General features: G+C 51.0%; 1 protein-coding gene across 7 annotated transcripts in view; it reads left to right on the forward strand.

The window, feature by feature from the left end:
* Positions 1 to 24952, forward strand: part of VEPH1 (ventricular zone expressed PH domain containing 1) — a 62399-nt gene extending 37447 nt beyond the window's left edge. For 4 of the 7 annotated variants that reach the window (XM_032119869.1, XM_032119868.1, XM_032119867.1 and 1 more), the window contains 7 exons: positions 298 to 507; positions 1488 to 1882; positions 10568 to 10707; positions 12525 to 12659; positions 16557 to 16674; positions 22726 to 22862; positions 23236 to 24952. In XM_032119869.1, coding sequence (XP_031975760.1) covers positions 298 to 507; positions 1488 to 1882; positions 10568 to 10707; positions 12525 to 12659; positions 16557 to 16674; positions 22726 to 22862; positions 23236 to 23472 — 1372 coding nt within the window. In that variant the 3' untranslated portion in view covers positions 23473 to 24952. Of the gene's footprint in view, positions 1 to 297; positions 508 to 1487; positions 1883 to 10567; positions 10708 to 12524; positions 12660 to 16556; positions 16675 to 22725; positions 22863 to 23235 lie in introns of those variants that run through there. The other 3 variants (XM_032119871.1, XM_032119872.1, XM_032119874.1) reach the window with 3 other exon arrangements.
* Positions 24953 to 25157: the final 205 nt, after the last annotated feature.

The raw sequence follows: 25157 nt of genomic DNA on the forward strand, positions 1-25157 counted from the left end.
GTTTAGCAATTTTGAGAGAGTGGTTTGAGTTCAGATGAAAAAATTTTGCCTATCACGGAAAGAGTTGTGATTTGCTTGTGCTTGGCAGTTTCTAATCCAGGGCTGTCAGAGGTGTTCAGTGTTTCTGATCCATCAGAGACATTGATCTAGAATATGTTCCTGGAAATAATCTCAGGGAATCTCTGTTTAAACATAATTATTTTACCAGATCCAAAGGACAAGTCCCAGGCAGAAACACAGCATCAGCACCATGAACAAAATGTGCCAGGGTTAAATCTCTGCTTTCTGCTTCCTCAGGATGGAAAACGACCCTGAGGCAGAATGTCCTGTACCACTGGATGATTTAAAATCTGTGATGAATGACAATGAAGAAGATGAAAAGCTCCAAGTTAAAATCCAGGCTTTTGAAGAGAAAATAAATGTGGACAACAGCACCCCTGGCTCGGTGAGGAGATACAGCCTGGGCCAGGTCTCTAAAGAAGAAAGGAAGGATATGAGGTTTAACAGGTATGGCTCTGGAAAATGGGTGAGGGGCTCAGGGAGATCAATTTTGTCATAAAGCTTTATCCAAACATGGAGGGTTTGGTCTGCTCATGCAATACCCACAGGCAGCATCAGCCTAATTTTAACCAGTTTTTGCATCCATTAACTTAAAGGCCACATAAAATCTTTCTGAATCCCAGAATGGTTTGGGTTGGAAGAGACCTCAAAGCCCATCCAGTGCCACCCCTGCCATGGGCAGGGACACCTTCCACTGTCCCAGGCTGCTCCCAGCCCCAATGTCCAGCCTGGCCTTGGGCACTGCCAGGGATCCAGGGGCAGCCCCAGCTGCTCTGGGGAACCCATTTAATCTCTCTGTGCCCTAAGGCAGCACAAGGGGCAGGAAAATAACTGCATTGAGATATCACGGAAAGGAAGGTACCACGAGCTTTTTTGGGGTTTTATCACTAACAGTATTTATCAATGACAGCAATGTGACCCACAGGGTCCTCAGGCTGTCCCTGCCCCACAGCTCCACACAGAGCTCTGCTCTTCCTGCTCCAGGATTTGCCCTTCCAGGCACTTCTGCCCTCTGTGCTCCCACAGAGGCTCCCCTCCATCCCCAGCACGCGGATCCAGGGCAGGAGGAGCTGGAGGCTGGGGCCTGCTTCAGTGCAGTGCTGGTTGGCATTTTTATGATGTGATTGATAAAGCAGCCACGCCACTCCTGGGGTTATAAGATCCTTGCAGAGGGGCTGCCTCGCTCCCCCTGTGGCAGATGTTGGGATATGTGGATATCATTTGGATATTATTTCATTTCACTTGCTTATTAAAGCTGTGGCTTGAGCTTGGCTTTTGAAATGCAGATTTCCCAGAAGGTTCTTGCCCCTGGCTCGGTGAGCCCCACACTCAGCTCTCTGAGGCAGCTGCACAGAGCACATTTTGGGGGGATTTTTGTGCCCTGCATCTATTCCAAACCCTTTCTCCCTTCCTTCCTCCCCCTGCAGGTCCAAGAGCCTGGCCCTGCACGCGCTCCGGATGAAGGGGGCGAGCTCGGAGGGGGGGCCGGACGAGGAGAACGGAGAGATCCCTGCTGGCATCTCCTTCTCTGAGATCTACCTCAGCCAGGACCATGACAAAGGGCCTTTTGGGGTCCCCCCCGAAGCAGCACACGTGGGGAACTCCCTGGTTCCACACCAAAGTGCTGATTACCTGCCAGCAGCTGATCTGCCAGAACCGACCCCGGGAAAGGCCGTGGAAGGAAGGGCAGAGGCAGCCACGGGCCCTGTGGAATACCAGGACAAGCTGTACCTGCACTTGAAGGAAAACCTGGGGAAAGTGAAAGAATATGTGATGGAGATGGGGAGGAGAATCCCCATCCCTGAGCAGTGTGTGATTGAAGGTAAGCGGGATGAGCCTTTCCAAGGGCTTCAGCAGCCCACCCAGACTGCCCTTGATGCCTTTTCCTCGTCTTAAAATCAAGAGTCAAACACGGTTAGAAGGAGGAAAGGGATTTTACCTTGGTATTTATTGTAAGGAACCTTAGATGCACACGTCCAGGTCATATGCACCAAGATGCAGCCCACCGAGTGTGTGTGTGTCTCCCCCCAACATCGGGTATAACATTATAGGTGTTACTAATTAGCATATCTATCAAAGATTCCCTAATGAGAGGCTCAAGTGAGCCCCCCTCCCCAAGGAGCCTTCTCCTGGATGGTTCTATCTTGGTTTACAGAATGTGTTCTGGAGAGGACCTTGGGCTCTGGGGCACACTGATCCCTGGCTACGAAGCTTCTAAAATGTTGAGTCTCTCAGCTTGACGAACAAGTCCAAGAATGTAGGCAAAAAGCACTGAGAATACAGAAGTTGTAAAAAAGGTAAAACAGGGGTATAAAAGAAAAGGCAAAAAATCTTCATGGCATCACCCTCAGGGCTTGGGCAAAGGGGAGCAAAGGCCCCCAGCACATCCCCCACGGGCAGGGAGGAACATCAGCTTTAGAAAACAACGTCTTTCCCAAATGGAATCTTATGAAACCTTCCAGGATTCATTTCCTTCAGGGTCACTCTGCATCCCTCACCTCTCCCAGACTGCTGTGAAGGCTCATGTGAAGATTTCCTTTTGGGTGCCATAGAGGATGAACCCTGAGGGGTGGCAGAGCCTCTGGGCAGGGCAGGGCAGGGGGACATTCCCAGCTCCAGGCTGGAGTTATGGAGCTGGACATCAGGGATCGATGTGTGCTGGACAGTCCACGTGCCGTGGGCCCTGTGCTGATCCCTGAGGCTCCTGCTGGTTGGTTTGGGGCAGATCTGGGTCTCCTTCCTCATTATCATGTTATTAAATTAGCTGCATTGTGACAGTGCAGGTCAGGACCCTCACATTCATACCACAAAACTCCCTGAGGGCACAGCAGGGTCAGATCCCTGGTGGGATGGGTTGGATCCCATCTCACCAATCCCTGGGGTGCTTTAATGTTTTCTGCTTTCATCCCAGGTGGGTCTGTGATCTGCTTCTCTTTGAAGTGAATACTTTGGGCTGGGTTGGGCTGGGTTGGGCTGGGTTGGGTTGGGTTGGGAGTCTCCTGCTTATTCCCTTTGAGGTGAATTTGGGTGCATCCAACCCCTCACTGGCAGCCATGAGCTGTTCACAGCCCAAACCTTCCCTGGGCCATGTTGATCCCAAATAGCAGCTGCCTCAATATATTTAATTTAACTTAATTTAATTTAATTTAATTTATTAAATTTTCAGTCACTTCAAACATCACCTTCTAACGTCACTTTAGCTCCAACAGGTATCAACTGAAGTTGATAAAAGATTTATTTCTTTCCTTTCTCAGTGGTCAAGAAGTAGAAAAGCAGTTTCCACTCAAAAAAGGGATATAATTCCTTCTCTATATATATTTTAAAGGCTTATGCTTCTGAAGAATCTCCTAAATACCTTAAATTCCAAGTTTAGTAGTTGAAATAGTTATTTGGTAGAATTAAGGATAAAACTTGTGTTCCATAAAATTCCAGTGAAAACATGAGAGTGAACAATGTGGCTTTTGAAGTGCTGAGTGCTCTGACCCCGCGTTAATGAAATCCCATATATTGAATATTTTTAAATGTATTGCTCAGTTTCGTTTCTGCAATACCTATTACGATACATCCCAGGCATATGACTACTTCTAAATTCATTCAAACTATTGTAATTTCCTGAAAACCCTCAACTAGCATTCCTAGGGAAATTCCTTGAGCAGGGACACATGTGCAGAGCAGAGATTTATGGGACTCGTTCAAAATCTGTTGAAGAAATGCAGCCCAGCTCATTCCACAGGGGACAGCTCTGTTAATATTTCAGATATTGCAGAAACCTCTCCAAAAACCTGCAGTTATTGCACTTCAGAGAGCTCCAAACTCTAACAGGGCCCACTCAAAGGCGTGTTTTACATTTCACCAACGTGCTCAGAAGAAAAAACAAAATTAGAAAATATTAATGAACATAGTTGGCTGGTTCTGTGTTGGCTGTGTGGGAGTCTGAACTGGAAATGTAATATGTAAGACGTGGAAGATAGGAAAAGATAGGAGCTTCAGAGCAACCCCTCACGACACAGAGTATTTGAAGGAAATAGTGGCAGAATGTGTTGCAAGAACACAGCCCCGTGCTGAGCAAACCAGGGCACTCCACATTTCCCAACCTTTCCTTTCCCTGCTCAGGCCTTTCCCGGGATTTCAGGTGGCAGCTCCAGGGGTCAGCAGGGTGTTAATGGCAGTTAGAAGAATTTCCATGGGATGATGGGCCAAATTCTGCTCTCTTAACCAGAATTCCACCCCCTGCTTGCATTTCTACTGGTGGTGGTGTCTGGCCTGGGGCAGCCTGTCTGGGAATGGGGTGAATCCCTCATTGCTTCACCCTAGACTGGAGGCTCCTCCAAAAGGTGACGTGCTGGTGAGGACAGAGCCTTGGGAATATCCCAATTCTCCTGTAGGACCCCTCAGATCTGGCACTGATGACACAGGGGAAGGTGTTCCTGCCCAGGAGCTGGAGGGTCTGTAAGGTACCTTCCACTCCAAACCATTCTGGGATTGTCTGCATGAATTAGAGCCTCAACTTGAAGGGTAAAGGAGAGTGGCTGCAGGAGTGTGAGGGAAATCAGAGACCTCCATGTGGAGATAAATGGGCTCTGCAGCCTGGAAAAGAGATTTGCAGTATCAGGAATGACTGGGAGGATTAACTGAGTGTCTGCCCCGATCCAGGTGCTGGAGAACACGCAATGAAGTTGTAAGAGGCGAGTTCAAAATACACAAAATAGGCACCTCTGCTCTGTTAAATTGTCTGTGATTTGCAAATTGGTTTTCTTGCTCTTGAGTCAGATGTTTGCTGTGTAGGTCTTACCCCTCGCAGAGTATTTTTGCTTTACAGGGTGTGATTTGCAGGCTCCTTGTTGACTTATAAGCTCATTCAATTTATATTCCACGTCCAAATGGATGCAGTATTAACTGGAGTGTCAGATTTTACAGCTGGGGAGGGCTGCAGGTTAGGAAGTGTCAGGGTGGATCCATGAACTGTCTGTGACAGTTTGAAGATGCCTCATACAGACCTTGAAAAATTGCCCTGTCAGCTCTGTTGTTTAATATTTACTATTTTTGGCTGGGTGTGCCTTGGGCAGGGGAGAGCTGTGAATTGGGTGATGATCCTACAGCAGGAGCAGTGCTAGGACTGGGCTGTTGGCCAGAAGGTTTTATCCTAAAGAAAAGGGCTGAGCCGGGGGCGTTTCACAGAGCAGACAAGCTGCAACACCAGACTCGTGTGCATGAGGGAGTTTTTTTGGAATAACTCTGCAGTCAGAGAGGGGATTTGAGCTGGGGCAGAAAAGAGGAACCCAAGCCCACAAAAATCCATTTACTGGTCCAGTTCCTTGTTAGTGTGAAGCCCTGTGCCCTGACCCACATCTGTGGCATACCTAAAGCAATTTGAGGCATTTTTTTACATCATGTTCATCACTTGAAGCCTCTTAATCTTGGGGATCTTTTCCTTAAAAAAAGGCAAAAACCAAACCACCGTATTTGCCAGGCTCTTCAGCTTTCATGGACCTCAGCAGAGTTTTCCTCAGCCCATATTTTTCCAGGTGGGTTGAGATCCTGTATCATCCTGGTGCCTCCAGGATCTTGCTGATGGCAGCAGCCCAGGCCCTTCCAACCCAAACCATTCCCAGGTTCTGGGATGATTCTGTGGTAATTGGTGTTACGATGTCCCAGTGCTGGTTTTGGGACAGCCACAACATCCAGCTGGGATTGAATCCACTCAGTTTCTCCTGGCACCACCCCTGATTCCTGCATGGAGCTCTGGAGCCACTGCAGCCCCACCTGCTGCAGCCTTGCTGCTCCCACCTTGTGACCCCTGCACGCTGGAGGATTTCTGACTCGCTCTCCTTGTATCCCAGAGCTGCCAGAATGGAGGATCAGAGTCATGGCCATGTGTATCCTGCCTTTGGGAGTGGTTATAGCAAGGGCAGCTCCTTGTTTTCCACTCTAATTCTGCTTGATTTTTAGGTGATTTGGATAAAAAAACCGTCATTAATGCTCAGAGCTCAGAGCTTTGAATGTCGAGTAGCTGCTGGGAAGAAAGCATTTGATAATATCTGTGTGCCAAGGATGCTGAAGGATTTGCCACCTCCAGGCTCCTTTTGGAAGGACAGAGCCCTGGCAGACCATGGAATCATTCCCCCCTCGCTCACTGACACCACATCCAATGACAGCCAGTGAAAAATATCAGAACCACTTTGCAGCAGTCACTCCTGGCTCCTCGGTGCCATGCAGGAGGAGATCCATCCAGTACACATTCCGTGGGATTGCTGGCAGAGGGCTGCAGGACGAGGAGCAGCAGGGGGAGCAGGTTGCAGCGTGCTGGCCCTCCATGTGGTTGTTATTATGTTTTATGTGGTACTGAGGGGTAATGGGGACCAGATGCCGGCGTGGATGGAAAAGCTCATTGCTCCCCTGCAGTGCTCACCCCTGCTCCGGCCTGATAAATTCCAGCATTCCATCGGCCAGGCCCTGATTGGGAACAGATGGGCCCCGGGTCCTTCAGCGGGATCACAGAGCTGGGGAGGCTCAGGGGAGCGTTTCCGGGGAGCAGCGCTGCTCTGCTGGGACACAGCAAACGTGAGCTGGCATTTCTTCTGCAGGACTGGCATTCCAAACGCATCCCAGAGGTGAGTGAGACAGTGGCAACGGGAGTGCCACCACTCAGGATGGCCATCGTGCTCCTGATCGACGTTGTCAGACCGTGGAGGAATCCCAGTGGCACAGGGAGGGTGTTGGGAACGTGACCAGCTCTTCCGTGGCTGCCCTCGCATAGCTGTAACACATCCTGGGAGCTTCACCCTGCCCTGGGAGCACCCCTGGAACAGGCTGCTCTCCAGGTGGGCTTTACCTGGCAGCTGGGACACTCCTGATGGGTGGTGGCATCAACAAGAGGACTTGGACTTGGATGGGGCTTGGAGCAACCTGGTCTAGAGGAAGGAAGCAGGGTAGAACAGGATGAGCTTTAGGGACCTTCCAACCCAGTCAGTGATTCTGTGATGATTTTATGACTTCTGAGCCTCTGGACTTGCCCCTTGGATGTTCAGTCTGTGCTGAGTGCCTCCTTGTTGGTGTCCACCCCCCGTTACAGCCCTGTCTTCTCTGTTAGTGTTGGTGTAACTCACTGGAGGTGAAACCTTTGGACTGAGTTATGCCCTGCACACAAAGTCAGTAGTGTTAAAAACAATATAAAGCAGCATTTCTTGAAGCTGCCTGCTTTAAAAATTGCCCTCTCCTCCCATAAATGTGTTTTGTTTGCATACTTTTTGTAGCTCAAACTGAAGGGGTCAGGCAAAGGAAACTGAGGAAGCTGAAAAAGCTTAAACCCAAAATTTAAAAAGTTGCATCCATTTCCTATTGGTTCCATGTTTATGTGTGGGTTTGATTCTATTTAGGAAATTTATGAGCATACTTTTACTCCTATTAACAGATTTCATTTAATAGTAAAGGATTACTGATGTAAATCAAATAATGCATGAATTGTTCCCAGAGCCAGTGACTCTGTACCCTCCTGGTTTAGCCCAGCATGTTGAGCTGGAATAAGTAACAATTAACAGCTCTACTGACATTCTTCTGGTTATATTTTGTTCCTTCTCCCCAGGCACAGCCACTTGGTTGTGAACTTTAAAATTGCAGCATATATTCCCTTGTTTCCTGCAGGAGAAACAAGTTGTTGTTTATCCTTTGCTGGAAGGCAGGGCCTTGCCAAGGGATGGGCTGAGAAATGTTCCTTCACTGGAGGAACGTTTCCTTGGGGTCTCAGTCGGTCCTCTGGGGCTTTTGGTGACTGTGTGGGGTGGGTTTGTGGTGCTGTTCACATGTTCTCATGCTTTAAAATCCTTTCCTTGTGGTACTTGGCCTCTCCTGCCAAGCCAAGCCAGGCTGAGGAAGGAGGAGAACTCGACAGACAATGAAAGGACAGGGGAAAAGGGTCTTAAACTGCCAGAGGACAGGGTTAGGTGGGATATTGGGAAGGAATTGTTCCCTGGGAGGGTGGGCAGGCCCTGGCACAGGGTGCCCAGAGCAGCTGTGGCTGCCCCTGGATCCCTGGCAGTGTCCAAGGCCAGGCTGGACATTGGGGCTGGGAGCAGCCTGGGATGGTGGAAGGTGTCCCTGCCATGGCAGGGGTGAAAGGAGGTATCTTTAAGGTCCCTTCCAAGCCAAGCCACTCCATGATTCCGTGATTCGCTGACATTGGAATAACTGATATTCCCTGTTATGAATGGAACCTGGTAATTCATTGCAAGCCGCCGAAAAATGCACGTAGCAAATGCGGGCTTCTTATCAGCCAGTGCCAAATTCAGCACATCAAACACAACACAAAAGCCCTGAGTAATGGCTCAGCTCATTCCAGAGGCTGGGAGATTGTCTGGGAAGGAGCCTTCTGCAGTGGGTAGTGACAAAAGAATGCTGCAGTTTTCCAGGACCGTTCTGCTCAGCCAGCAAGGACTCTGGTCTAGAGCTGTGTTGATTTTGGCACGCGCCTTCAGCCTCCGTGTGCTCCTCAGTGGCACCCACAAAACCTTGCTCAGCACTTCCTCAGGAGTTCCTGTCTCTCCATAGATCCTTTGTCATTTTTCAGCCTGCAGCATTCAGGAATGTCCTTCATAGCCCATCAAACATGATCCTACCTGGGTGCCTTTTCTCAGCTGCTCCCCAGGGGCTGGAGCTCTGCCCCTTCTGCTCCCAGGTTTCTTGTCAATCCATATGTTTGGAACTGGAAGAATACTGGCTGTGTTCCAGGGAAGAGGAAGGATGGACTGCCTGCTCCTCTTCACCAGGGTTTAGGGTCACTTTTAGCCAAGAGCCATTTCCCATCGTGAAACATCAGCTTTTCACACACATGGCCCAAGGCCAAGCCTCGATTTCTGGTTGAGTGCATCAAGTGAAGGACTTTTAGCACCTGTGAGGGGTCTGCAGTGTGGAAGAGCATCTGTCAACAGCCTCCTTGGAAACATTGTCGTGTGCTTTCGTGTGCCCCAGGACTTAGGGTGGCTCTAGTGAACCCCTTTGGCTTCCCAAACTCCTCTGTTATGTTGAACATGAGCACTGGCAGGTTTGGGTAAGAACCAGTAGGATTGGGTAATTCAACTCAAGTTTTCCCCATAGCCAGTAGTCCAAGGGTGTGGATTTTATGCCATGGATCCAAGAGAAGAGGATTTTATGCCATGGATCCAAGAGCAGTGGATTTATGCCCCGTTTTTTCCTGCTGGGGTGAGCGTGTTGCCCATGGCCGTGGTGGGAGAGCGCAGTGGGGAGGTCCACACGGGCCAGGGATGTGACTCAGTCTCGTGCTGTCCTGGTGAGTCACCGTGGGGAGAAGGGGGAAGGAATAAAATGCTCCAAGAAAATCTCCTAACTGGAAAAATGAGCTGTGGCTTTTGAGAAAACGTGACTAAGTGGAGACGGTTTCTGGATCTCCTGAGGAGGAGAGGCTGAGAGCAGAGGCAGCCTGTGTGTCCAACAGCAGACCAGCTAGAAATGCTTGTTTTTAACATTTTTCATCTTATCAAGACGTGAACACATGGGAGGGAAATGTAATAAATGCAGAATTTCACCTGGAAGTGCGACATGCGAGGAAGGAGTTTACCTGAAGTACAAAAGGAGGCACTGCCAGAACAAAGTGTCAGTGGTCAGATTGTCACTGAAAATGCAGGAAACCTAAAAGTGGGCTGTTGGAATCTGCCAGAAATGCTACAGAGAGGCCAGATGGCTGTGAGGCTGTGAGCAAACCCTCCAGAAGCTGGCAAGGGGAAACCATTTTATCATCCTTTGACAAAGCTGTTTGAGTTTGCTGAGGAAATGGCTTCACTTGGAGAGAGGGCAGGGCTGGATGGGATATTGGGGAGGAATTCCTCCCTGGGAGGGTGGGCAGGCCCTGGCACAGGGTGCCCAGAGCAGCTGTGGCTGCCCCTGGATCCCTGGCAGTGCCCAAGGCCAGGCTGGAAGGGGCTTGGAGCAGCCTCGGACAGTGGAAGGTGTCCCTGCCCATGGCAGGGGTGGCACTGGGTGGGCTTTAAGGCCCCTTCCAACCCAAACCATTCCATGATCTATAATATTCAGCAAAAGCAGAATTGTGTATCTCAAGGCTTCATTTCCAGTTAAAACCATCACCTCAGCAGGGATCCCACAGGTGTCAGCCCCTCGTGGCTGGGGCCTGACAGGGCAGGGGTTTTCCAACAAACCCTTTAAATAAGGATGAGGGACGCACAGTTTTGATGGATCTGATGGTTTGATATCCCAAACACACGAGAAAGCACAAAGACAGTGAGCAGCCTGGCTGGACTGTGCTGCCCCTCGTGCATTTGGCAGTAAAGGGTTACTGGGGAAGATCTGAAGCACTGAACACTGAATTTCTCTCCTCCTTTAAGGGTGCAGACACATCAGTGCCCTGCTGACCTGCAGGAGTGTCCCAGACCCCCAGAGTGGGAATGGTTGCCCCTGTGGCTCTGGCACCCCGCTCCTGGGCACTGAGTTTTCTCTCTGGTTTGCAGCTGATTTGAACATTCCATGTGTTTCCTTGCAGACACTGTTCAGAGTTGCATGGCAAAGCTGTTCTTCAGCTGTCCCCTGAAGGGCCGCTACTGCCTGTACAGCAAATCCAGCTTCACCCTGGTGAGCCAGCAGCCTCTGCTCTGGATCCACATCATGTTCCTGTTCCAGCAGGTGAGGGGGACACAAACCAGGGCCACCTCTGGGCTGTGCATGTGGCTCTTGGAAAAGAATGTTTCATGGTCAAACTCATTAAATACACCTCTAATTCGCAGTGGTTTGTGACCCTTGCAGCCCCTCAGGAAGTCGCTCGATGGGGCTGAAGTTATTTTGTGCTTTATAAGTTTTTATATTTCTGGTAAATGCCCCAAATTCAAACTGGCTCAGGAGGTTACAAAGTCTGGGGATAAAAAAGTGGGACCAAACCATGTTGTCCTCATTCAGGCAAAACTTCCAGCAAGTGCCAGGTGCCTTGGAAGCAGCCAGGAGTTGGCAGTGGATTTTAGGGGAACAGCACCAACCCCGAGGCTGCAGGAGGAGGGTGGAGGGGCAGAACCCACTGGGGTTTTTCCTGCAGAAGTTTGGACTGAGCAGGATTTGTAAATCTGCTCAGAGCTGTTCTGCCAGCCCTAAAGTGATTTTCCCATGTTTAATACTGTTCCCAAGTACAGCCCAGTATTTGGACATGTGTGGCATTTCCTAACAGGTTACAAATAGTCTGAAACTAAGAGAGAACCACACTTCAGGATGAAACACGTGGGTTTGAATTAAAACACCATGTTCAGTTTCTTAACACACATGGGCCTTTCACTGCAGTTTATTCCATCCTAAGGCAGCCTTGGAAACACCCAGGATTTATCCAGAATGCAACACAGGGAGGGATGCTGTGGATGTAAGAGCCTGAATCACTCTGCCCTGTGTGTGTTCCTAGAAATAAATACTTTTCAAGAACACTGGTCAGGTAATTAAAATAATATTAATGGAGAGTCCTACTATATTTCAAAACCCTTGGATGGAAACTGGGAAATGATTAGTGCAGGACAGCAGGATTAGGCTTGATGGGTTTGCTCAGAAAGAGGAGACAGAAAGTCCATCCAGGAATCCCACATTCAAAGGACATTGCCCATATTGTGAAATCAAATAGCTGTAGTATGGAAAATCAGATTTGTTTGCGCACTCTTAGCTTGGCTCCTGCATGCAAATGCATTCTTTAATTGAAAGATCACGTAGGAAATACAGGGGAGGAAGAAGTGTTCTCTTAGCCACAGTGTTCCTGTACCACTGAGCAGTTGATGCAACAAAGAACTTGGTGCTGTTGAAATACCAGGATCATTCATGGAGGTGGAAGGTTGGATGCTCATTGTCCTTTGGCTCAGGGAGCTCTGGGGGTGACAGCACCCACCCCAACAAGGAGTCATCTTGTCCTGCGAGTGTCCAGGTGCTGAAACCTCCTGTACTCTGTGGTGAGAGTGTCCTGGGGAGTTTTCCCTCCTGTGTTTCATCCCATTCTCTGTCCAGCACAGTCACAAACTCTGCTCTTGCTGCACAAGGGCCGAGAGCTGAAGGAGCTCCCAACAAACTCACACAAACCCACAGGGGGGTGAAGCATCTCCTCCCTCTGGCTGGGAATGCCAGGTTTTCCCAGGGGGATGCACCTCACCCAGGCTGGTTCACAGGGGCCAGTGCTGCTCTCGTGCTGATAAATTAACATTTCACTACAACCCCAGGTTGTGTATGGTCATCGGAGGGCAATCCTCAGTGAGCCACAGACCTCAGAGACGTGGGATGTGCAATAAACTTCAAAATCCCCAAGGGAAATGAGATATTGTGTGCTGTATCCAGTTGTGAGCCTATTGATCCATCGGAGCTCCTCACGGAGAGCTGGACTAACCCCTGGCTGTTCTCATGGCTGTCCCCCTGGGAGAACAAGATGCTCTCTGGTAATGGCCAAGTGAAAAAATGCCTGAAATAATTTTCAACATTTCCTTCAGAGCCTGTTTGCAGAACCTTTGTCCATACAAAGCGACTCAGTGCAAGTCCTCAAGGCCCTGTGGGAGAAGACACAGCTCAAGGGGACGCACAGCTTTGAGACTGCCATGATCCAGTCCACGTTCCCGCACCAAAAGGTAAGGGCTCCTTTTCCTCACAAATGAAAATAGGAGAAGGACTCTGCCCTGCATTTTGAAACCTTTGCAATGAAAAACCAGGGATGCTGCATGTGGGTTTTTTCCTGCTCACAGTCTCAAGCTCTAGACTCAGCTTAGCTGCTGCTGTGGGGTGTTGGGCAGCCCTTGGAAGTTCACCTAGTGAGACACAGCCCTGGGTTTTATGGAACTGTCTGTCTGCACATGTGCCATTAGTTACCCCCATGAGCTGAAGGGATTACAGCCCAAAGCTCTTTACTGTCCCCAGGATTTCAGTGAATGCTGTTTCCAGGCTATTAATCAGCTTCCTTGGAAAAGGCCGCTGTTGGATCGGGAAACAAACATCTATTTATTCCTGAGCCTCTCCATCCAGCTCAGTTGGATGAAAAGGGTTGTCAGACATGATTTTAAAACACTCTTACTCGGAATATTGTGGACATGAAGATGTCTGGTGGAATAAGATTAAATTACCAAGTTTATGGCTGATTTAAAACCAGAGTTTTGTTAGGAACAGCTTCTGAACTCCCAGGATAATGTGGTGATGAAGTGGGAACCCTTCCTGGGGCTCACAGGAGCAGGGGACCCCCACATCTGAGAGCAGCTTTGGGGCCAGTTTTACTGACACACAGAGGAGCTGTGCTGAGGATTTGAGCTGCTGTTGAAATCCAGGCCTGGCTCATCCAGGGGCATTAGAGCAGCTTTGCTGCTCAGCACGGGCTTAACTTGAGCCACTGCCAAGCTCCACTCATCCAAAGTCAGAGCTGGTGCAGCGTGAAGAGTTTGGGGGGAATAAGGAGCTTAGGGCAGAGGATTCCTCCACAGACAGATGGGATGAGGGGCACCAGGCACACACAGCCTGCAGGACAGCCCAGCACCCTCAAACAGGATTCGTCTGCAGGGGGTGCATAAGCCTGGAAGTGCTCAGATCCGGGAGTCTGCCTGTTCTGGGAACTTTCATCGCTCCATGACAGTATCGCAGAGTTCCCAAAACAGCAGAGCTGGAAGGGAGATCCTGATCTCTGCTGGGTTGGGGAATCCAGCAGTGATTGGAGCCGGGGAGCTGCGGGAGCTGCGGCTGCCAGCAGCCCTGGGACAGCTGGAACACACCCGACCTGCTCAGGGTCCAGTCCTGGCCGTTTGCTGCGGGATTTACTTTCTGGTTTGGTTTTGTTCATGAATACAGAACCAGAGTTTGTTCTGGTTTTGTTTACTACTAAGAACCCAAGTTTGTTTCTAGTGCAATTTCCATTCAGTTTTCTGGGAATGAAGCTTTTGCATTTCAAAAAAATCTGCCTGGAACATTTCCTGCATGACCTGGTCCTTGCTTTCCTCAGCTTCTGCCATAATGGGAATTTGTCGTCTCAGAAGTTCTTCCCATTGCTAACAGGACTTCAAATATTGTGAATTATTGGACAAAATTATTGTATTTGTTAATGTTATTCCAGGAAGCAAAACTCTGAGGGTGTGGTTGCTTCATTAAGCACACCACTTTTAATTTTAAATGGTTTGAAACATGTTGATGCAAATGCAGCATCAACATTGTCTGCTGTATTTGATACTAAGTTTTATGCATTTTCTAGCAGAGTCTGAAATGCTTTATCAGGGCTGGATGGGATATTGGGCAGGAATTGTTCCCTGGGAGGGTGGGCAGGCCCTGGCACAGGGTGCCCAGAGCAGCTGGGGCTGCCCCTGGATCCCTGGCAGTGCCCAAGGCCAGGCTGGACACTGGGGCTTGGAGCAGCCTGGGACAGTGGAAGGTGATAAACTTTTTTCCAATACGGATTCTAAAGCATTTTTCAAACCTGGAGACTAATGTTTGACATCAGTGCTCTACTCCAGACTGAATTCTGAGCAGTATCCTCAGACGTGCAGCACTGTGGTGATCCCTGAGCCAGCCAGGAGCTGCAGCAAGGACCTGGCTCCCACAGAGCATGCCGTGTTTCACTGGGCAGCCCCTTCATGCCACAGAAAACATTTATTCAACACGGCTCGAGACGTGCCAGGAGCAAAGCACTTCCAGATGTGCATCCTCCCAGGTTTCTGCCGGGTTCTTCACGGCTCCTTATCAAAGTCCTGTCTGTGCCCGGGCTGGGCTGGGCTGTGCTGGCTCCCCTGTGGCAGTGCTGAGATGGTGACTGCTTTATGAGCCCCCCATGATGCCCTCAGAGCTCCTTTGTTGCTCAGCCTTGCAAGAGCAGAATGAACATTTTGGAGCTGTGGGCTGCTCTGTTCTCCCCTTTCCCCGTGGCTGCCTCGGTTCACGTGGCAGAAGGAAGGGCCACGCTGCCACAATGGACTCGAGGTTTTCAAGGTGATGGAGCAAGGGGGTGAGATAAATCTCTTCTCTCCAATTAGGCTTTCCCCCAGGCTTCCCTTCCTGAAATAAGTGGCCCCTTGCAGGTTATTTCAAGCGTGCTCGAGTGCAGAGTGGAACAGGCAGATTTCTGCACTGATATTTCAGTGGCATTTGCTCTCTTTCAGGCTGGAGTTGGCTCCTTGCAACCATCAGCAGATTTTTTCACGGGATGGGGAAGCTCCCAGGCTTTGTGTGCAGCCTCATCCCTGTGTCCTGTAATGTCCTGCCCAGGCCAGGGACTACAGTGCCATTGTTTTGCCCATCTTGTGTCCCCCAGGGTGCCACAGCAGGAGCTGGGGGCAGGACAAGCCACTGACTGTGCTGTGCTGCCTCTCCTTGAGTACAGCTGCTCTGGAAAGGCTGGAATCCTGCATCCCTCCACAGCCTTGTGCAGTGTGATGGACTAAGAGCCCTGGCAGGGGACGGTGTCTCCCCCCTGACTGCGTAAATCCGTGTTTTCCTTGGACTGCAGGGCGGTGTTCGGCTCTGTGAGACCCCACACCAGTACACGGGAGGGGTTCTGAGGGCTGGCAGTGTCCCTCCCCAAGTGAGGGACTTGGCTGCTGTTGCTGAACACCGAGGTTTGTTTAGGTGTGGGATCACAGTCTGGTGTTACATCAAATCACGGGCTTTAAAACACACTGAATTTTGCAGTGGTGTGAATTACCTCACAGTGAGAATCCTCTGCCTTTCCCAAACTCAGGGGTGTTCCTTTGAGCAAGCCAGGTGTTTGTCTGTGGGTACACAGTGCCACTGCCCTGGCTCATCACTCTGCTCTGGTGGGGATCCCGTGGGGCAGCAGGGTGTCAGCAGAGACCCTTCTGGGGCACTGAAACATCCCTGGGGGAGGGCTGGGGTAATGGAACCGTGGAGTCATTTGGTTGGAGAAGCCCTCCCAGACCATCGAGTCCGACCATTCCCCAGCACTGCCAAGGCCACCATTGACCATGTCCCCAAGTGCCACATCCACACATCCCTCCTGTGACTCCACCACTGCCCTGGGCAGGCCTTGCTATGAATAAATTTTCCCGATATCCAACCTGAACCTCCCTTGGCAGAACTTGGAGCCATTTCCCCTTGTCCTATCATTTATTGCTTGGAAGAAGAGCCCGACCCTCCCCCGGCTGCCCCCTCCTGTCAGGGACTTGTGCAGAGCCACAAGGGCCCCCCTGAGCCTCCTTTGCTCCAGACTGAGCCCCTTCCCAGCTCCCTCGGTCTCTCCTCATCACACTCCTGCTCCAAGGTGGTTCAGCTGCTGGAAAACAGGCCTGGTTGCTGACAGCGGCGTGGGAGAGGAGAAACAAATCCCAGACCATCCCCTGCCTCCCTAATCCATTATTTATGACTCAGCTGCTGCTGCTGGTGGAGAGACAGACCCATCCTGCCCAGAACATTGCCCTGGCAGTTGTCCCTCTGCAGGAGATGTGGGAAGGAGCCTCTGTATCCCTCTGGATTTGGGGCTCTGAGCAGGTGGCTGAGCAGTGCTTCACCTCACGAGTTTGGTTTCTCTCCTCCTGTCCCAGGACCTGGAGAACGTTCAGATGCACCTGGAGGAGGTGAGGTTCTTTGACTTATTCGGGTACAGCGAGGAGGCAGGAGCCTGGCAGTGCTTCATGTGCAACAACCCCGAGAAGGCAACAGGTACAGGGCTCCTGCCTCTGTCACAGGTGGGCTGGAATGGATGGGGTGAAGCTCACAGGTCATGCTGGGTGTCTGGTTATGGTGGGGAAAGGAGAAACCAAACTTTCCAGTGTCTATTTTAATTGGAATTCTCCATTAAACTCATCTTCAGTGAGAGTCAGGCCCAAACCTGACTTGGTGTGTGCTTAGAGGGACACAACCGCAAATCTGCACCATCCCTGACCCCTGGCGAGTGGGAGGGCTCTGCACCCACCCTGTAGTGTCCAGATAAAGGAGTTGCATCTCCTGGACCACATCCCAGGTCCTCTGGAGCCCGCCCAGGTGCCACAAGTCAGGGGATGTTGGCATAGAAACAACAGCTGGTTGCTGCCATCTTCACTCTCAGAATTATTTGCTTTAATATAATTTAATCCGCAGTGCCCATCTCCTTAGGGACATGGTGATTAAGTGTTTTTAAGGCATAATGCTTCAGCTGTATTGGAAAACAGGGTGAGTGGAAAATAGGAAAAAATAACCTTTTTCCCAGGTGAAATATCCTGGTGCCCTCCTTTTGAAGCTTTCTGGCACCCATGTGTTTCAGATCAGTGCCCTGGCAGGCAGGGGAATGTCTTGTTCTTAGATGCTTTCTGCCACTCTGTAAAAGTCTGACCAATCCTGGCCAAGAATTTTGACTATTTTGGCCAGGTTTTTGAATAATTGGCTGTTTCAGCTGTTTATTTTAACAGTTAGCGTCTCTCTGGACTGCATCTACCCCGAAGTCTTGCAGGAGTGGCCCAGCTGCTGCTGCAGGCCAGGCTGCCCGTGCTCATTCCGTGAGGGTTTGAGCATCTCCTCCCTCCCCAGCTGCCATGGGACTCCAGGGCCAGAAAAGGAATCTTGCTCTGAGTTAGAGCTTCACCTCCACAGTGGTCTCAGCGTGGTTTCTCCATCACATCAGTGCTGTCGAGCTATGAGGAACACGAGTCTCTTGCTTAAAATGTCAAAGCTTAATGAAATCACTTTGGTGTGAATTTCCAAAGACATTGAACCAGTCCAGCCTTGCCTCCCTATTGCTCTCCTGGCTGTGACTGTCCTGTTCATGAGCAATTGCTCTCTTTGTCTCAGTTTAAAAGGATTCTTGTAAGGCTCATTTTGAGTATCATGATTTGCTTCTGAGCTCCAAAGGCCTTTAGAAAACCAAGCAAATAAAGTCCTCGAATGGATCACGTGGAAGCTGAGGAAAGGAACGTGGAAGAGGGAGCTCAGTGGAATAAAAATTTGCAGAGAATGACAACTCCACCTTTGTATTGGTGATGCAGAGCTGTGGCAGCTGGGAAGGCTCGTGGCAGAGTGGGAGACCCTGCAGGGTCTCTCTGGGTTTGTAAGATCTGACACAAGAAAGGATTTGGGGGTCTCCTTGGATTGGCAGGGAATTTAAAGGCTGTGAAACATCTTTTATTTTCATTCCGGAGTGGGAAAGACCCTTTGAAATCTGAAATACTTTTGAGAGACAAGAAAGCAATTTCTTCCTCTCAGCAATGCTGTTTAGCAACCAAATTCCTGTTGAAGAAGGAATTCAGAGGCAAATTCTTTTTCTATTATTGTCTGCTGGGTGGCTCATGTGGGGTTTTGTTGCATTTTTTGGATGCCGTGTTGCAATTTGCCATTTATCCTCCAGACTCGGGCAAACACTGCCTTAAAGCCCTGACCTGGCCTTGGGATGGAATTCCCAGAGCGGCTGTGGCTGCCCCTGGATCCCTGGCAGTGCCCAAGGCCAGGCTGGACATTGGGGCTTGGAGCAGCCTGGGACAGTGGGAGGTGTCCCTGCCATGGCAGGGGTGGAATGAGATATTTAAGGTCCCTCTCAGCACAGACCATTCCATGATTCTGTGATGAATGATTCCTGTTTGGCTGTAGCTGGGAGGGTTTTTGGAGCTGGAAGCTGATCCTGTGTGGAAAGAACCAGTTAGGCTGAAGCAAAGTGGTTGATGCACCCACGGTGACAATTAGAGAAAGTTTGGCTCTTTCTCAGGCATTCTTCTGGTTCCAGAGCATGTCTTGTACAACCACACTTTTCCAGCAGTGCTGTTAAATCACCCTGAATTGGCTTTTCCTGCCACTGAGGAGGAGCATTCCCACAAATCCTGCTCAGCTGCCCACACACACGTAGGTGCCCTGCTCTCAGAGGGAGCAGCACCAGCTCACTCCATCGTGTGTTCCAGTCGTGGCCATTCCAGCACAGCCACGAGGCATCTGGAATGCTGGACAATGCAAGGATTCCTCCTGTTGGGACAAGCTGGCTGTTGGGAGCCCCATTCCGACACAACCCCCTGCACTGAGAGCTGGGCTTCACCAGCTCTGGCACAAAACATTCCTCAAAACCACCGGAGAGCCGGCGAGGGAATCACAGCACATTCCCCCCCTGGAAGCTCACAGAGCAAGGCAGGGATCCCAGGGGCTGCACAGGGGGAATCACAGCACATTCCTCTTCTGGAAGCTCACAGAGCAAGGCAGGGATCCCAGGGGGCTGCACAGGGGGAATCACAGCACATTCCTCTTCTGGAAGCTCACAGAGGCAAGGCAGGGATCCCAGGGGGCTGCACAGGGGGAATCACAGCACATTCCTCTTCTGGAAGCTCACAGAGGCAAGACAGGGATCCCAGGGGGCTGCACAGGGGGAATTGCAGCACATTCCTCTTCTGGAAGCTCACAGAGGCAAGGCAGGGATCCCTGGGGCTGCACAGGGGGAATCACAGCACATTCCCCCTCTGGAAGCTCACAGAGCAAGGCAGGGATCCCAGGGACTGCACAGGGGGAATCACAGCACATTCCCCCTCTGGAAGCTCACAGAGCAAGGCAGGGATCCCAGGGGGCTGCACAGGGGGAATCACAGCACATTTTCCCCTCTGGAAGCTCACAGAGCAAGGCAGGGATCCCAGGGGGCTGCACAGGGGGAATCACAGCACATTTTCCCCTCTGGAAGCTCACAGAGCAAGGCAGGGATCCCAGGGGGCTGCACAGGGGGAATCACAGCACATTTTCCCCCCTGGAAGCTCACAGAGCAAGGCAGGGATCCCAGGGAGCTGCACAGGAGCCAGGGGCAAGGAGTCAGGATTTGGGAAAACTGAGGGTGCTTGCGAATTCCTCTGGAAAACTGCAACGCCATGGAAAAGCCTACAGCACATTAACTTGGGAATACATTTATCTCCCTCCAGCAGTGCCGATTATCCAGGGAAATGAAGGAGCCCAGCTCTAACGCTCACTGGAAGATCATAAAAGGTGGCATCCAGCGTTGTTTTCTTTCCAGGTTTTCAGCAAAACCCAATGTGGTGATTAATGGAAGAGAGTGAATCCATATTCCCCGAGGTTAATTGCATTTATCTGCCACACATTCCATTCTTTCACGTTCATAGGAGTTTATTATCACTGAGATCATTCACGAATTCTTGTGGAGGATTTTATGTTTCATCAAATGCAAGATTTAAAGCTTTGGGTTTTATCTGCCTCAAGTTCATCTTGGAAGAGTTTGGAGGGTTTTCAACTTTTTATTCAGTACCCAACCTACTTAGAGCTGGATGTGTTGTAGTTCTGCAAAGAAAGCAAGATGGAAAATAGAAAATTCCAGCAGACACATCAACGGGAACTACTCAGGGTTAAGCTGGAGTTAGTGTGTCTATATTGAGATGATTTAAGAAAAAATGGGTATTTCAAGACCTTTGGGTATTTCATGACCTTTTCAAACTGAAAGAGGAGATATTTAGATGGGATATTTGGACAGGAATTGCTCCCCGTGAGGGTGGGGAGGGGCTGGGCTGGAATTCCCAGAGCAGCTGTGGCTGCCCCTGGATCCCTGGCAGTGCCCAAGGCCAGGCTGGAAGGGGCTTGGAGCAGCCTGGGACAGTGGAAGGTGTCCCTGCCCATGGCAGGGGTGGCACTGGGTGGGCTTTGAGGTCCCTCCAACCCAAAGCATTCCAGGATTCGATATTACAGTAAATAACTTTTGATGATTAAGGAGATCACCCAGGAGACAGAGCCAGGCCCTTGTCAGCACTGTGGGTGAGACACAAACTGGAGCAGGAGAGGTTCCCGTTCCCTACAAGGGAGAGCTTTCCCACCATGAGGATATCCAGCACTGGAACAGCTTGTCCAGAGATGATGTGGAGATTTTTCAAGTCCCACATGGATAAATCCATGAGCAACCCAGTCTGATCCCGTGGGTGACCTTGCTTGGAGCAGGAGCCTGGAGGAGACACCCCTCGAGCTCTCTTCCAGCTGAGTTATTCTGGGATTCTGTGAAGTCAACCGCAAAGAAAACAAGCAGAAGGACTTAGAAAAATATTGGAAAAGAGCTCCATTCTTATCTTGCATGAATATCTCTCTCCTAATCAGCCCCTCAGACATGCTGGCATCGGATTCATTACAGCCGCTCTGGAAGCTGCCATCAGAACTCCCCACAGGCTTCTTAGTGGATACCCAGGAGAAGTCCTCTCATAGCACTGCCTAAAGCCACTGGCTCCTTAAAGAGAGATCAACATTTCTTAGCAAATCCTGGGTTTGAAAGATTTTGGCCATAAAAATTCACTTTAGGCCAAAATTGCACATTCACTTCCTTTCTCATGTTGTGCCCCTGACCACAAACTATCTCAGTATCATCTGGCCCCTGAGCCTTTTGTGCTTTGCCCCTCTTAGTTTGGTTAAAGCCTGTTCCTACTGCTCTGGAGTGGGATTGAGGATGTTCCTCTGGGACCAGGAGCCAGGCAGAGAACAGTATTTAACAAAATTGCAAAGTTTTTAGTAAGGGGGACACTAAAACGTGGCTCTGTCCCACTAAGGAGTGTGTGGGGAGAGGGTGCAGCCCCAAGCCAGCTTCCTGGTGAATTTGTCCCCTTTTGCAGTGACAACATTCATACAGGGAGAAGGCAACCCTCTGCTTTACTCTGTCCCATGCCAGGTTGGGTGCTGTGATCCAGCACATCGGTGCTGGCACAAAAATGTGCAGAACAGTTGTGGGGTCAGGGCTGAAGTGGCTGCGTGGAGCAGAGCACGCCCCGCTCCTGTCGTGGAAATCCCAGCTGCAGCTCCCCCCCGGCGCTGAGGCTTTGCCAACCCCCTTTTCATTCATCCATCTCCTTCCAAACGCTCCCTATCTGCAGAGACAGGAATATTTACGGTCTTTCCTGAGGAAATTGCACAAGTCCACGCTGCACCCCCCGCCCACCCCGCTGCCAAGGAAAACAACGCCGGGGGAAGGACACATCCTTCATCTACAGCTGATGCCTTGTGCTGGCCTTGGTTTGCCCTCTTCCAGACAGGAGGTGGGTGCCCAAAAAGCCATAAAGCCTTTGGCACTCCCTTGGGTGGCACTTGGGCACCCCGCTCACCTCCATCCTCACCGGCCTTTGGGCCCAGGAGCTGCAGACGGCTTTGAAGGAAAAGCAGGGCTGGATGGACGTGGAGGCTGAGGGACAGGAGAGTGGCCAGCCAGGGATGACTGCCCCTCTGACACATGCTGGGATGGGCTCCAGGGCAAACATCCCATCCAAAAACATCTGTTCTCAGGTTGCCTATGCCTTGCACTGCCCTCCAGTCTGTCTGGTCCTTTGCGACCTGGCTGTCGGTGTGAAGATAGAAGAGAAAGGAAAAAGAGACCACTAGGAGATGTCAGGGCTTAAACTGCCAGAGGGCAGGGTTAGATGGGACACTGGGAAGGAATTGTTCCCTGGGAGGGTGGGCAGGCCCTGGCACAGGGTGCCCAGAGCAGCTGAGGCTGCCCCTGGATCCCTGGCAGTGCCCAAGGCCAGAAATGGTTATCACAGGGCTGAGGAACAACTGGGAGGTGTAGTGGTGGGGAGAAGTTTGGGATGGCTGAGGGAAAAGAGATGGAAGAGGGAGCTGTCAGCTCCATCTGCTTGGCCTCCCCAGCAGGACATGGTTGAGGGCTGAGCTGTCTTTGTGACGTGAGAGCTGAGGAAAGTGAGGAAGGCAGAACAGCCTTCCTGCAGCACAGCTCAAGCCTCTGGCTGGGGCAAAGGGAGGGCAGGACTAACCCTGGCCGTGTGTTCCCCTCCGCAGTTGTGAACCAGGACGGGCAGCCCCTGATGGAGGGCAAGCTGAAGGAGAAGCAGGTCCGCTGGAAGTTTATCAAGAGGTGGAAAACGCGCTACTTCACCCTGGCTGGCAACCAGCTGCTGTTCCGGAAGGGCAAATCCGTGAGTCACAGCCCACCAGCTGCACTGCTCCCTTTCCCTGCTCCCCAACACCACTCCCAGAGGCTTTTACCCCCCAGTTTTGCCCGTGGTAATTCTTCCACTCGCAAAGTGCATGGCAGGGGAGAGCAAGGGACATGACAGCCACAGCCAACGTGCTGCACAGGAGCTGTCACTGCTGCATCCCCAACTTTCAGGGGGCTTAAAGCCCATCTCATTCCATCCCCTGGCCATGGCAGGGACACCTTCCACTATCCCAGGTTGTTCCAAGCCCCCTCCAAGCTGGCCTGGGACACTCCCAAGAGCCCTCAGCTGTTTGTTGGCTGGTGGGTGACTCCTGCCCCAGGTGAACTCTGCTCTGTCCCCTGTGTTCCAGAAGGACGACCCCGACGAGTGCCCCATCGAGCTGAGCAAAGTGCAGAGCGTCAAAGTGGTGGCAAAGAAGCGGCGGGACCGGAGCTTGCCCCGGGCCTTCGAGATCTTCACAGACAGCAGGAGCTACGTGTTCAAAGCCAAGGACGAGAAGAACGCCGAGGAGTGGCTGCAGTGCCTCAACGTGGCCGTGGCGCAGGCCCGCGAGCGCCAGAGCCACGAGGCCACCACCTATCTGTAACCAACACCTACCTGTAACCAACACCTGCCTGTAACCACCACCTGTAACCACCACCTGTAACCACCACCTGCCTGTACCCACCTACCTGTACCCACCTGCCTGTAACCACCACCTGCCTGTAACCACCACCTGTAACCACCACCTGCCTGTACCCACCTACCTGTACCCACCTGCCTGTAACCAACACCTACCTGTAACCACCACCTGCCTGTAACCAACACCTGCCTGTAACCACCACCTGTAACCACCACCTGTAACCACCACCTGCCTGTACCCACCTACCTGTAACCAACACCTACCTGTAACCACCACCTGCCTGTAACCAACACCTGCCTGTAACCACCACCTGCCTGTAACCAACACCTGTAACCAACACCTGTAACCAACACCTGCCTGTACCCACCTACCTGTAACCAACACCTACCTGTAACCACCACCTGCCTGTAACCAACACCTGCCTGTAACCAACACCTGTAACCACCACCTGTAACCACCACCTACCTGTACCCACCTACCTGTAACCAACACCTGCCTGTAACCACCACCTACCTGTAACCAACACCTACCTGTAACCACCACCTGCCTGTAACCAACACTTGCCTGTAACCAACACCTGCCTGTACCCACCACCTGTACCCACCACCTGCCTGCAGCCCTGGGGCCACCAAACCACACCTGCGTGGCACCGCGGGATGGCCACAAGGCCACCCCCAGACCCTGTGGCCCCAGGAGCTGTGGGACAGCCACAGGGAGCAGGGAGAGCTGCCTGCAGAGCCAGAGGGCCGGCAGGGCAAGGACGCCTCCGGGGAGCCAGTGCCACTGGGAGCGTGCCCTGGCATGGGGACACTGCCCAGTGCAGGAGCAGCTGCCACATTCCTGGCAGAAATCCAGGGGTTTTTCTTCAGCCTGGTGGCCTGAGAGCCAGGGAACGTGGTTAGACAGCCAACCCCTCGGCCTGAGGTGCACCAGGTCTCTGACACTGCCAAGAGAATTCCAGGAATGAGGACTTTCTGCTTTCCTCAAACACTTGGATGTAAAAAGTTAATTTTCCTTATTTAATCCCAGTGGACTTTATCATTTTATTGTTTCTATGTGTCCATGCTGCTGCTTTCAGGTTTAAATTGGGCAATTTGAAAGATTTTTGTACAGCTGGAAAATAATTTTAAATATTTAACTGGTTTGATTTCCCCTCTTTTTCCTGCTTTTGCTCTACTTTGTAACTGAATGTAATTTTTAGATTTTCCTTTTCTTTTTTCTCTTCTCCATTCTGTAACTTTTCAAAATTTCTGCAAATCTGGAAAATTCCCAGTTTGTTTGATTTTCTTTGTTACTTTCAAATGATTCCAAAGTGGAGGAAGCGCTGTAGAAGAGACTGAAAGGAAAAGAGGGGGGGAAAAGGAAGGAGAGGTCTGCAAGCAAAGAAATGAGCTCAGAGATCACTCGAGGCTGAGTAGAAATAAAATCGAAATTTTCCAACCTAGCAAAATGTATCTTTGGCAAAACATGGTTGTGGGAAATGTGGAAAAATGAGGAAAAAATGCTTTTTTCCGTACCTTCCACTGAGTGGGTGCAGGTTTGGAGCAGGGATGCTCCTGGCCTTACCCCAGTCTGCCTGTGGAGTGTGTGAGGAGGAGGATGGGCCTGAGGCTGGAAAAGGTGTGGAGGGAGTGGGATCTGAGGGATCC

The sequence above is a fragment of the Corvus moneduloides genome, chromosome 10, assembly GCF_009650955.1.
Source record: "Corvus moneduloides isolate bCorMon1 chromosome 10, bCorMon1.pri, whole genome shotgun sequence".
Taxonomy (NCBI): Eukaryota; Metazoa; Chordata; class Aves; order Passeriformes; family Corvidae; genus Corvus; species Corvus moneduloides.